The sequence below is a fragment of the Acartia tonsa genome, chromosome 10, assembly GCF_053477335.1.
Source record: "Acartia tonsa isolate MP-2025a chromosome 10, ASM5347733v1, whole genome shotgun sequence".
In the NCBI taxonomy this organism is placed as follows: domain Eukaryota; kingdom Metazoa; phylum Arthropoda; class Copepoda; order Calanoida; family Acartiidae; genus Acartia; species Acartia tonsa.
Window position 1 is genome coordinate 1,588,000 of NC_137269.1, and position 14,467 is coordinate 1,602,466.

Genomic DNA, 14,467 nt, shown 5'->3' on the forward strand with positions numbered 1-14,467 from the left:
ATCTAGACAGTGACGAACATGTACATAGCCAACCTGGCTCTGTCTGATTATTATCTTATTATCTAGACAGTGACGAACATGTACATAGCCAACCTGGCCCTGTCTGATGTCATCCTGGCCGCATTTTGTATACCGTTCCAGGTAAGAACTACCTAGAGCCTTTGCTACTGCGTATTTATGTTTTTGCTTTTTCTATTATATAAAGTAGTAAGCTTTTTTGTCTGTAGCGAAAGATCTTGCTAACAGCTGAACTGATATGGTCCTCCTGTATTTGGAAGTAAATTTATCTTATAGATCTCGGGATGGTTTTAAGCTATTACATGTTGATAAATAGTCTGGGTAGGGTTTTAAGCTATTTTGTTGCCCTTTCATATTTCTTCAAATATATCGCCCCTAGATACTAGGGTCTCAGTCGCTAGTCTAGTACAAAAAGTAGTAAGGCTTTTTGGTTTGTAAGATAATTTTAAGATGTAAATATGCATGTGTAATTACATCAGAAATGGAGGGGACAAAGAAAAATACTCATTGGTGGCACCTTGGTGTTCTTAACAAGCTCTTCTTCTGGTTTTCTTACGAAGTTTTGGTACTTTTTTGATTAGGTTGTCCAAATTTTTCAATTCATGATTATGATATACAGAAGTGGGACACCATGGAAACTGTCCCAATTTTGTATAACTTTTGCGGAACATGTTCCAGTTACGTCATATTTTTTTCATATAGAAAAAGAGAAGGGGGAAAGAAAAAAAGGGAAGGGGGGAAGAAAAAAGAGATGGGAGAAAAGGGGGTTTTCCCCATCTCTTTTGAAGAGATTTTCTTCCCCCCTTCCCTTTTTCGGGAAAGAAAAATATGACGTAACTGGAACATGTTCCGCAAAAGTTATACAAAATTGGGACAAATTTCCATGGTGTCCAGAAGTGGTAATTTAGTTTATCGCAAAAGATAAATATCCCATAAGAATATTAATTTACAACCTATAATATTAATAAATAAAAATAAGGATTACATGATTGTCCTAATTACAACATAATTACATCTCTAATAATAATAAAGATTATTTATTACAATAATGGATACAGTTATATAGGTGGATATGTTGACAGGGGTAAATTTGGTTGCTAATAGGAATCTAATTTATTGGTCAGTTTGTTCATCCAGTAGGAGGGGAGAGGTAGGGGTAAACGCGATGGATGAGGGTATCGTTATGTTAGCCAGCTGTGAGTAATATTTTATTAGAGTACATGAAAATCTGTTGTAACAACCAGTGATAATAATATATCGATTATTACAATAATTTTGTATGGATTGTATATTATTTTATGAATTATTATTTAGAAGAACCTCTTGGCTTTATATTGATAATGTCCGAACAATATAAAAGTAACACGATGGTTGTCTGTCGTCTGTCCCAATAGTCTATCTATAAGCAGCAGAATAGATCTATAGTATAGATGTATATACAGACAACTACCTTCTTTCATTTTTCAAAGACCTCTTTCGTCTGCTTCTAAATTATTTTTTGCTACTTGGCTGTGTTAATATAAGCGACACCACAGGTTGATTTTTTGATGACTCAATAGGAGGGTTGCATAAGACGGTTGCGATTTGAAGATACAGTTATTTAACCCTTTCTCCCACTAGTGTTTTATTCTAATAGCAGCAAAATATCTCATTTCAACCATTTAGGGTAGTGCATTTTTTTATTTTTAAACCTTAATTGAAAGTAGGGATTACAAATGTCCTTGAAATGCCCAAAGTGGTTCACCCGCTAGTTTACGTAACAGTAACAAGCCCGTTTCACTCGACAGGGGGAGCATAGGCCGCTGATAATTAATCAGTGTTTCTGTAACAATGTGGCTTTTTATGGATATGGGATAGGGTTTTCAGCCCTAAGCCCTATGATTGCGGTGTAAAGCGTCCATTTGCCAATCAGACAACCAACCCTTTGATTGCACGACCTTTGTCTGAGAAGTCCTAACTGTGCAGTGCATGGTAGTGTGTTTCGCCTATTTATGGCCAAGGCATTCCCCCTACTCTAACTATTTATGTCGCGCACCTGACATAGCAGCAGTAGGAAACATTTTTAACGTCTTTAGTTAAGACGCGGTGCCGAGATTCGAACCTATTACCTTCCCGACGACAAGCGGATGCGCTACGTGTTTAGCCAAGGTCGCGGCGCGGGATTCGCTAGTTTACGTATTATAAATTAAAAAAGGAATTAAGAATAATAATGTAGCTATGAGTAGCGTTACGGTTGGACTGACGGACATACAAAGTGAATTATAGAGTAGCTTCGTTACTAAGAAGGGGAGTATAGAATAATAGAGTAGCTATGATACTTATAAGTGTCCTATTTCTAGACAGTTACGTAATTTTCATCCGTACTTTCAAACCTTTCAAATTAAGGAAACCAAAATAACGAGAGAAAAATACGAGCAATTAATCTTGTAAATGTTTTTGTCTAAAATTAATTGGAACAAGACCGGAAATGTTATTTAATATTTTGAAATAGTTAGTTTATTTGTTCGTCAATTAATACCTCACTAACTACTAAACCGTTATAAATCTTGACAAAAGTTTCGGGATGTTTTTTTTAGTTTTCAACGTCATTGAATTGATTTTGAAACTGGGGACGCAGCCGCTAGAGTAGCAGGATGTTAACATGTGCTTATATTTTTAAAGATTTCTTAAGGTAGTTACTTATCGCATCGTATCGTATTATATACAGCTTTCCGTAGATATTAAAATTAAAAGTTATAAGACCAAAACCAGATTTGATAGCCCTGAGGGAGTCTAACCAAAGTGGTATTATATATATGATTTTTTATTATGGCTGAGAACCGGTTCTAATCCACCGGAAAACTTAAAAGTAAAAAAATGAGGGAGGGTATTTTTCTAGCGGTGATTACTATTGAGGGAGGTAGTGGTAACTTATCCAAAATAGTTTTTAATTTTCCCTGGACCTGTAAAAAGCTTCACTGTAAAGAAGAACCATATCATTTCAGCAGTTGGCAAGATCATTTGCTACATACACAGACAGACACAATTTATATATTCTTCTTTAATTATGTTTATTATGTACAATTCCATATATATCTTTTATCTTTAGACATATTGTAACTAGCTTACACAAGTTAATTAATATAAGCACATCTGCTCTTTATGTAGGGTATGTCCGTATGACCGTTTGTCAATCTGTCCGTAAAAATACGCAATGTTTGTAAAAGTTTTTACATCTAAAATATTGTTTTCTTTTATTGCTTCGCTTCTTATGGACGATATCCTCCTTCCTTTCCAAATGTACTATAAAAATTATCATACAATAAGCAATGATAAACAAGAATGACAACGCCCATAAAAGCGAAGCTCTGAAACGGTAAGACAAACGAATATTAACACTTGTAGAGTGTCAGAATTGAATAATCAGAATATAAATGTATAACAGACGAAGCAAAATTATAAGTAAATTTGTTAAAAAAACTGCTTTAATACAGGATGTTGTTTAAGGACATACTTACATGTTTAGTTCTTGATTATAGAGATGCTTCGCTTATAACATTGTACTTTGTTGTCCTAGGAATCGGTATTCAAAAAATCAGATCAATCGGATTAGTTTATCACAAAAAAATTGTTGTAAAAAAGTTAAAAATCACCAAGTTTAAAATGGACGTACGGTCATTCTGCTTACGTTTATAGAGTTGCTATGCTTTCTAAATCGTACAAAACTACTAAAGAAATCTGCTTGCAAAGTTTGAAATCGATAGGCTAATTCTAACATGCCTAAATTAACGTAAAAAGCTATACGTACGTACGGACGGAAGGACAGACAAACATTTCAAATTATAGAGTAGCTTCGCTACTAAAAATACTTAGTAATTATTATGCAGTATTGTCTACACAGATAATCTAATAAAAAACCTCTATTCTAAACTAAACAAGGATGAAAACATCCATAACTAGCGAAACTAAAAAATTTTGAATGTATATTGAGAAAAAAATTACTATAAAGCAGTGTCATACAATAAATCATTAATCTTGGGAAAATATGGAAATCAAGAAACCTTTAAAATCACGCAACCTTAAAAATCAGGAAAACTTAAATATCTAGGAATTGATCTTGCACTGCACTTAATAGACAAATCTTAATGAAACTTAATGGAAATATGTAGAATATGAGCATATTCATTATTCAATCGCTGATAATTTCAGCCGTTAATCCTGAATAGAAATCGAGAATACCATGAAACCTAAAAATCTAGGAACCGATCTAGCACCCCAATTAATAAAAAATCTTAATAAAACTTAGGGAAAATATGTAGAATGAAAACTAATTATTCCTGAAAATTTCAGCCCTCTATCTTAAAAAGGAGTTTAGAAAATCACAAAAAGAAAATCTAGGAATCGATCTATCACCCCAAATGACAGACAGATGGACAAAACAATGTGTAGAATAGACGGGCATATGTCATAGGAATCTTCACTAAAATTTTCAGCTGCCTATCTTGAATAGGAGCCGAGAAAATCACGTTTCCTCCTTAGCGTTACGGACTGATTGACGGACGGACAGACAAAGTTAATTATAACAAAGTGAATACTAATAAATTCAGTTACTTGAATTCACGCCTAGCTGTAAGTCTTAGGGAATTCAATTTTTTTTTACAATTTAAGAAATCAGCTGAACATCTAAACCTGACCAAAAGATGATAATCCCTCTTTTTAAAAAAATATTAAACTTCTAAACGGGTTTTAATTCTAGGCTTAGTCGCGGGTGCCGAGCCCTGATAAAACTATTCCAATGTAATTAATGTTGCTGCATTGATAATTTGATTAATTTCCAGCTAGCTGGACTTTATTAGTAATAAAATTAACCAATCATAATTACATTATAATTACGTCTCTCTCATCTTTATATCTTTTAAACTTTTGTTTATACTTCAAGTTCAAGTTTTGAAATAAAGTTTTATGAGAGGGGAGGGGAGGGGAGGGGGGTGGGTGGTTGGAAGACCCACCACACCACCATAAATGTTAGTTTCAATATTTTTTGTTGTTGAGGTTTTGAAGTTTTTCAAATGACCATTAAACGGGAGAGAGAAAGACAAACCTCCACCACTTTCCCACTTCTTTCCCACTTCTCCTTTCATCTCCCTCATTTATTTAGTTTTATGTTAGGTGATCTAATTCACCTTCATCTTGTTTCTTTTGAAATAAAACACCTCTTTCAAAAGCGATAATATTGTTAAAATCTATAATATAAAGTAGACCGATGTCTGTTTGTCTGTCAGTTTGTCTGTTTGTACCGAAGGATCTCGCTAACCGCTGAACCGAGCGGGTTCTCCCTGACAGAGTAGCTTCACATAGGTCCTGGGAAGGTTTATAACTAGTTTGGAGGAAAGTACCACCACCCTTAAAAGAGAAAATTTAAAAAATCAAAAAAAAAATATTTAAGAGACTTGAACGCAAAATGAACAGGTATCTTAGAGACTTGAACAAAAAATAAACACTAGAGGCATCTAGGGGCGTAGCCTCTAGTAAAATATATCATAATGTTATATAATTGTAGGTTTTATAAAATGCAGCAACTGGTTGTCTTTAATATGCAAATATAATTCTGTCTGTCTTCATTGCATATGATAATATTGTGGTATTCGGCAACCGTGAGCCATGTCTATGGCACCCCTGATCTGGGGTTCGGTGGAGGGTCAATGGCCCTCCCCCGAGTCCTGGGGAAGGGGTCTAGTGACCCCCTCCCTACGCTTAGAATTAATGATTTGAATCTGTCATGTTTATTATGGCTAACTGTATTCTTAATTCTCCCCCACCCTTTCCAGGGATGGGGGAATCATTATTGCCCAAACTGACCATTGTACATATATTATTTATGCTTTTATGTTATGATTATTTATTCCTATCCATGTAATTATTGTTTGTTGTATATAACTCCAGTATATCTTAAGCCTTCAATAAAGTGACAACTAAAAGTAGATGTTGATCATTATCTAGTGAAAGCTAGAGAAGCGTAGCTTCTCTATAGTAAGGTGTCCACGTCTGTCACACTGCCGTAATCTAATTGAACTCCGGTGTCTGCCATTGATCCTCGGCGGATACCACAACTTTGGTGACAGCTGTGTGAGATTACGGCGAACCACAAGTGTAGAGCAGACGCGCATCTGAGGCTAAGGTACTCCCAGCAGTGAATCTGGCAAAACTGACGCAAGCAACCTGAATTACCCACCCTGGACAGCAAAGTTTAACTCTGCATCCGGCAGTTGTGGAAGCAAAACAGCGAAATCTGACGAATAACCGCGAGCAGCGCTGATATCTAACGGAGAATTGAGCGCCAAAAGGGCTGAAACAGGCCTGCGGACCGGCTGAAACAAGCCAAATACGTGTAGACGGCTGAAAATAGGCCAACTTTACTGCAAGAAATAGCAGGATCCGAACCAGTGGCGCTAGCAGGACGGGACATTCCCTGCCGCCGATAGGCTGAAACATGCCACATAGCTGCAAGCTGCGAGCTAACATACGGGTGTAGTGCACCAGAACAGAGAAAAACTACGTCAACCCCGAGTATCCTGAGAAGCTACAACGCAGCCACCCATCTAGAAGACAGATATTATATCACATTTGCAGGGATTACCACCCCAATGTGATGACCAAACAATAGATTTATGAGCAAAGCTTGGCAAACAAATTGTTGTGTTGTGATAACTCTAAGAATAGAACAGGCTTGGATTACTGTTTATTGTGATAACAGCTAAAAATAGAACAGAGTTGGTCAACAAATCTGTTATGTAATTGTGATAAGGACAGCAATAAAAGTTAGATGTAATATAATCAAAACAATTTCAAGCCCACAGCACAATAACAAATACACCCTTTATTCCAAGGGAAGGGGAGGGGGCCCCTTTCCAATTGAAGACAAATACAATCAGGGTTATATAACAGATAAGCCTGAGATTAAGAAGCAGAGGCCCCATTACACCAACACACAGTTACCCCCTCCCTCACAGTGGGAACGGACGGAGTTACCCCCGTCCCCCCACGCGCTTCCCCCTTCCTACCCACACTAGGCCAAGTCCGTCTGTAGTGTGGAGCTAGCGATCGGATATACAGAGCGCCATTCACGGGTAGCGCAACAAAGTGCGGAAAACATCATAAATCCAACGGACGAAACGGACCAATGAGGGAGCGAGCTGAGGGGTGAGAGCGCGTTTTCCCCGTGTGCGCGGATTTGACGGCGCGAACGCGCGTTACAAGGACAGAAGATTCCACGTACACACACACACACACACACACACACATTCACACCAGAGCAGAGCTACTCCATAGCATCTAACAGGGGTATTTTTAGCAAATAAAGAATTGCAAGTTTCTTTCCTCCTAGCTCTAGTGTGATAAGGGAAAACCCAATCAGTTCCTGACAGCAGTTCAGACCCTCAACATCTATCTACCTCAACATCTAACCATTGATAAGTACAGCTAAGTTATACCTTTGCAACTAAAACTCCCAACCTAGTGATACAAACAGTGTTGGCTGTTAGGCTAGGAAGCCTCAAGTGACAACCCATTCATTGTATTCCTGTATAACTTTGTGCCCGCCGTTTCACCGTTGACCCAATGGACCAGCATCAAGTCCCAGGAGGTGACCAAGCCCCAGGATGGCTCCAGGATGACCCTCAGCCGGCACCAGCCGAGTACCGCAAGCTGATGTTGAGCAATCTGCCGGAGTATAGAGGGCCGCCCAAGCAGTCCTGGTCGGCACATATCCGCCGACTGGAAATGTCATGGGCGGCTTACCGCGTGCCACCTCATGATTCCCTCAACCGCCGCAACGCCCTACTACTGTCATTGGTAGGGCAAGCGGCGGAAATGGCGTCCCATCTGTTTGGCGAGGCAGGCCAAGCCTTGACCTACGAGCAGGTCAAGACCGAGTGTGAATTGTTATTTCGTCCTGCTTTTGAGTCCCAAACGCTTAAACAAGCGTTTAGGGACTACAAGCAACACTCGACAGAACCTATACAGGCGTACATATCAACAAAGTGCGCCTTGTATAGGGACGCCTACAATCATGAGGATCTTGAATTGTTGGTGGACGAATTAAACCGTGGAATTCGTAACGCCAATGTAAAACGCCTCATGATGAACCATGAAATTGCGAGTGTACCTGAGTACACTCGCAAGGCCATGTTCACCGTGACCATGGTTACTAAGCAACTGAAGGAGGGTGTGTGCTTAGTGGACTCGACCGACGGGCTGACTGGATCTGCCTGCATCCAGTTGCCCCAATATGACGAGTCGGAGCCAATGGAGATTGGCTCCTTGGCTCCGGGTCTCCACCAGATGGGGAAGGTCGCTCCAGATGACAAGGTTCCAGGCCGCTGCTACCGCTGCCAGGGGAGAGGCCACCGAGCTCGAGACTGTCCAACGCCTATGGAAGTTAGCCTAGAGGAGAGGCGCACCCAGCCACGCCGTGACCGTTCTGCCAAGTGTGAGCGTTGCCACTATGACGGCCACACGGCGGCCGAGTGTAGAGCTGACTGGGCCCAGGTAGCCAGCCGCAGGCGCACCGCCGACAAAGGTGCCCCTCCAGGGAAGCCCAGCAGAGTGGCCCATATGGGAGGGAGCGCGCCCCCAGCACCACCACCGCAAGCAGCCGCCTCCAGAGCTGCGGACCGAGCCGATGGGATGCCGCAGTTCGGGACTGTCCCAGCTAGGATCAACGTACTGGGCGGCGCGGCTGAGCCCAACCGGGTTGGCCTAGGCTTCAGTCTGAACCATCTGGGGCCAGAGCTGATACAGCCCAACAACATAGCCGAGCCAGAGGTGCTGAGGCCCCAGCCTTTCAGTCTAAATATGATGGAACCTGCCCGACCGAGCCTACCCAGCAAGAGTGGAGGGGCGCTGCCCAGCGTCCCTGAGACGGTGTATGGGGAGGCCCTGGCAGCCGCTGAACGAGAGAGGCAGGAGGTGCTAGCCAGCACCTCTGCATCGATGTATGGGACGCCACCCGGCGTCGCCACCTGGGATGATGGGGGGGTGCTATCCAGCGCCTCCCACCGTGTGCTTGGGGCGACAACCGTCGCCGCCACCGAGATACCTGGATCCTGGAACGAGCCAGCCTCCAACCTGATGTCTGGGGCGACCCCCGTCGCCGCCACCGAGAGACCTGAGTCCTGGAACGAGCCAGCGGTCCCAGAGGAAGGGGTGACACCCGTCACCCCCAGCCAGCCAGCGCCACCAGCCTGCAGTGAGAGCCCAGCTACATGCCAGCCAGCGCCACCAGCCTGCAGGGAGAGTCCAGCTACATGCCATCCAGAGCCCTCTACCAGCCAAGGGAACCCAGCGGCTCACCATCAGGATAAGTTGAATTTGTTAAATGTATTGAATCCAAAACCTTGTAAACACCCAGCCTTGCCTGTGCCCCCTGCACTTGAGGCTGGGGAGATTGAAAATTGGGAAAATAAGGGCTTGCCTGTGCCACATGCACCTGAGTTCCTAGGGCAGGGGAGGGCATTGAGTAAGGGCGAGCCTGTGCCACATGCACTTCAGCCCCATGCCACTGGGCATGCCTTGGACCAGGGAAGGGAGCATTTAGGGCTAGGGGAGCCGACACCCAGGCAAGTGCCAGTCGCTTGCCAGTCTGTCATTGGGGAGGGTATCGGGGTGCCTCGGCCGCATACAGATAACGCTCAATGGAAATTTGTGTCTAGCCAGGAGCAGCCCAGCCGTGTCCAGCCCCAAGAAGCAGCCGTGACCAGAACCGGAGATCCCCAGCCGCGTGCCCGAGGAAGATGGTTACCTGGAAGCCTCTCCCATTGGTGGATGGTCCTGTGGGGCCTCCTTCTGGCAGCCGTGTGGCCTACAACCAGCTACGTCCTGGTGGGGTGGGACTGTGCCAACCCCACCCATGTCACGTCTTACAACAAAGAAAAGATGTGTGACACGGAGCCCCTACACCAGGAGGTGCCCCTGGGCCACGACATCCACGTCCTGCAGCAAGTCAAGGTGAGGGAAACCACTGGGTTCAGCTGTCAGCTCACCGTGTCCCAGTGGACATTCAGGTGTGGGGTATGGGGTCACCTCAAGGTGACCTCGGTCCCCACCCTCATGAGGCCAACCAAGATAGACCCAGAAGCGTGCCGAGACCTGGCCAGGAACCGAGTATACACGTTGCCAGGCAAGACCCAGCCACTGACGTTCCAGCTGAACCACCCCCTGTTCTTCACCGTTGATGTAGTGGGCGCCCTCGTCAACAGCCCCGAGGGGGTGGGTTGCGAGGGGGAGGACGTCCACTTTGAGGGCCAGCTCTACCGCAATGAATTAGTGCTCCAGGAGCGGCGGCTGCTGGTCAAGGAGGAGACCTATGTGGTGGAGGATGGACGGGTGGAGTCCCAGTCCGACCACCTGACCCTCGACTGTCCCCATTCTGAGCTGTCCTGTATCACTGGGGAAGCAACCTACGTGTGGGACCACCTGGGAAGAGATTGCCCCTTGAGGCTGATCCGCAGCCTCCAGCCCAGCCTGGTGAGGGATGCATATCTGGTTGACCATCAGGCCCAGTTTTTCATCAACATGACCAGCCCCACCTCAATTGTGAACTGCGACTTCGAGGCCCATGCCACCAACCATCCAGCGCTGTTTGTGGCAGCTGACCCAGCCGCGGCTGCGCTGCCCCGAGTGTCGGCCAGGGATGTTGACGTTCCCCTCCAAGCACAGATCCATGCAGGTTATATTGGATTCACCCTGGAAACACGCATGAGGAGCACTGCAGCAGAAGAAGTAGCGGCCAACTGCTGGAAGCTCCAGCAACTAGATCCGGCCCACCCGGTGCGTGTCCAGGGGAGCACGTTCTCGGTACTGAGGGGAGACATCCTGCTGCAGCTGACCTGCCAAAGGCACAAGTATGTTGTCCGCGAACACAAGGAGTGTTGGGACAAAGTGCCAGTGGAGCCCACAGGTTTTGTAGACGCCGTGACGCGGGTATACAGTGAGCACGCCACCAAGATTCCCTGTTCCTCCACCTACCCCCTGACTGTGCACGCAGAGGAAGGCTGGATAGAGTTGACCCCTGCTCCCAAGAAGAGGCCACCCCCGCTGGATACGCCCAAGCAGCTGTTGACAGACCCCTTAGATGACTTCAGTTCAGGTGGTCTGTATTCACAGGCTGAGTTGAACGACTGGCAACAGCTGCTGGCGTTCCCAGCATACAAGAGCGCCATGCTGACCGGCCTATCCTATGGCTCCTGCGTTCAGCAAGGCAGCTGTTCGGCCACAGGAGACCATGGGATAGTGTCCTACAACATTGACCGACTGGCGGAGGAAGGAGAGGCAGCCCTGGATGTCTGGGCAGGATTTAGACAAGCCATCCACGAGTGGGGAGATGGCGCCGCCATCTTGTGCTTGCTGCTGCTGATCCTCAAACTGCTGGGGGACCTCACCATCATTTCTCTGGCAGCAGCACAAGGAGGAGTCCGGGCAGCCCTGAATGCGATATCACAAGTGTTCCTGTACCACCCAGCTTTGTATAAGAAGGCGATGGCTAGAGCCAGGCTCAACCATGCCAAGTCCCGGGACTTTTCAGTGGACTGGGATGCCATCCCCATCGGCAGGGAAGCAGCCGAGGAAATGGTGTCTATGAAATCCACTGACAGCGGGCATGACCGCCCAGGTAGACCAGGACCGCCCTCTGGCAGACCCCGCGGCCCCTCAGGAGGACAGGCCGCTGCTCAGACACTCAACCTGGCAGCCAGTGCCCCAGCCGCTGCCAACAACAACCCGCAGGTCCCACTGCTGACCGTTCCAGCAACCAATGTGCCACCACCAAACCTGATACCGGCCGGCGCCGACCAACGTATCCAACCCAAGGCAGCCTCTGCCTTCTACCCCACATTGGGAGCCCATCAACCCTAAGAAGATACTCACCACTAGGATTCCATTGAATCATTATCGTTTGTATATATTTTTAGCCCTAAGGAGCGGGCCGAAGGCCTCAACCACTGTCGGAAGTCTGGTAGGGAAACCATCTCCCAGCCTTCCGAGGGGAGAGTTGTGGTATTCGGCAACCGTGAGCCATGTCTATGGCACCCCTGATCTGGGGTTCGGTGGAGGGTCAATGGCCCTCCCCCGAGTCCTGGGGAAGGGGTCTAGTGACCCCCTCCCTACGCTTAGAATTAATGATTTGAATCTGTCATGTTTATTATGGCTAACTGTATTCTTAATTCTCCCCCACCCTTTCCAGGGATGGGGGAATCATTATTGCCCAAACTGACCATTGTACATATATTATTTATGCTTTTATGTTATGATTATTTATTCCTATCCATGTAATTATTGTTTGTTGTATATAACTCCAGTATATCTTAAGCCTTCAATAAAGTGACAACTAAAAGTAGATGTTGATCATTATCTAGTGAAAGCTAGAGAAGCGTAGCTTCTCTATAGTAAGGTGTCCACGTCTGTCACACTGCCGTAATCTAATTGAACTCCGGTGTCTGCCATTGATCCTCGGCGGATACCACAATATTACCAAACCTTCGAGACAACAAGGATAACAACATCTATAGATGTAAATCAATTGCCTAACCCTTCGGAGCAATCACCTAACCAAACATAAAATAACCTATAAAAAGCTACTGTAAAAATACGACAGATCTCCCCCTAAAAGGCGTTGCCACGAATATGGTCCAAGGACAAACGCAGGAGTCCCAAACGTCGGAGTGGACAAATGCAGGAGTGAACAATTAACCTAAGGTAACCTATTTTAGACCAACTTATAGGTGTTTTAAATGCCTAAATCCTGCGGGGGGCTTATTTTTACATTCATATCTTAACGTCTAACCTAATCTGTATAGAAATACTTATTTGAATTAATATTTTAACACTCCTGCGTTTGTCCACTCCGATGTTTGGGACTCTGCGTTTGTCCTGGAACTCGAATAGGACTATTCCCATTTATTGATATATCTTAATTACATTAGTTTCGAATGTTTCTAGAATTGCTTCCCTTCTAAGATTATATTTCATAGTTACAGGAATCATCATGCCTCTATAAACCATCAAAGTTTTCAATTATTGGCAGACCGACACGAGCTAAATGAAGAAAATTACAAGACAAGATAAGAAAATTAAATGTTTAATTTAATGATTGCAGCATAAGTTTTTTACTTTTGCGCATTTCAAATTGACATTTATGAGGTTTAAAGCGGATATTTAGACATATGTCTATTAGACTGGCATAAAAACATGAATTTTTAAATCTTTACCATATCAATTTTCTGATACCTTAAAGTTGTTACTGACTCAAAAGTAGACCTTTACAGGAAAACTAGACTTCTCTAAAATGAAAGTTGACCTCGACATTTCAATTTTAAGCTTTTTATCAAAAACTTTTCATGAATTTTAACAAAGAAATAATTAAAGAACTGCCAACCTAAAATAATATAACAATAGCATAGGGCATGGAAGTTTCCACACCAAGTCGTGGCACACTGAGCTACAATGGGGAGAGTTCGAGTTGACTGGAATTTCTCATTCCTAATAATAATCACACAACTTCCTCCTGGTTGTGTAAGGTTGTCTGCGAAGTGCGGTGACTTAATATTGGACACCTTTCATACTAGGCGAGGATGAGGCTCTCATGAGATAGCAGGTCAAATCATGATTTGTTTGAACGTGGAGCTTGAGTTGGTCTTGTGTCAATACAAAAGTGTCTCAACCTACTCTAAGACGACTTAGGTCCAATCTCTAAGAAACTATGGAAAATCAATCAATCAACCCTCTGAATTTCCTTTTTTGTTTTAGTTTCGAGCTGCCCTGATGCAACGATGGGACCTTCCAGAATTTATGTGTAAACTGTGTCCTGTAATGCAGATTATATCTGTAAGTATCTATCTAGATATCTTCTAGCTATCTTATTAACTATCTATATTTCTAAAGTTATGTGTAAACTGTATCCTGTTATGGAGATTAAATCTGTAAGTATCTTACTAGATATCTTCTAGCTATCTTATTAACTGTCTATCTTCCTGAAGATATGTGTAAACTTTATCCTGTTATGCAAATAATATCTGTAAGTATCTTACTAGATATCTTCTAGCTATCTTATTAACTATCTATCTTTCTGAAGTTATGTGTAAACTTTATCCTGTTATGCAAATAATATCTGTAAGTATCTTACTAGGTATCTTCTAGCTATCTTATTAACTATCTATCTTCCTGAAATTATATTTAATAAAACAAGGATGACATCATCCAGAAAAATCCCCAATGTAGAAAAGTTATGCTTATAAAACTCAGGGTCCAAACTTTTTCACCAATAATATTTATTTCAGAAGGAGTAAATTAGTTTATTATCATTTAGGATGTACATACATCAAAATATCATCCATTGTCTTTTCCCTTAAGATCCCTGATATAACATATTAAAAAAGGATTATAGATTATTAATTTGTGTATTTATTTACCACAATTA

General features: G+C 43.5%; 1 protein-coding gene across 2 annotated transcripts in view; it reads left to right on the plus strand.

Annotated features, from left to right (window-relative positions):
• LOC145330705 (RYamide receptor-like) overlaps positions 1-14,467 on the plus strand; it is a 72,390-nt gene that overhangs the window by 20,597 nt on the left and 37,326 nt on the right. For both annotated transcript variants that reach the window (XM_080175371.1, XM_080175372.1), the window contains exons 6-7: positions 67-141; positions 13,798-13,875. In XM_080175371.1, coding sequence (XP_080031497.1) covers positions 67-141; positions 13,798-13,875 — 153 coding nt within the window. The remainder of the gene's footprint in view (positions 1-66; positions 142-13,797; positions 13,876-14,467) is intronic.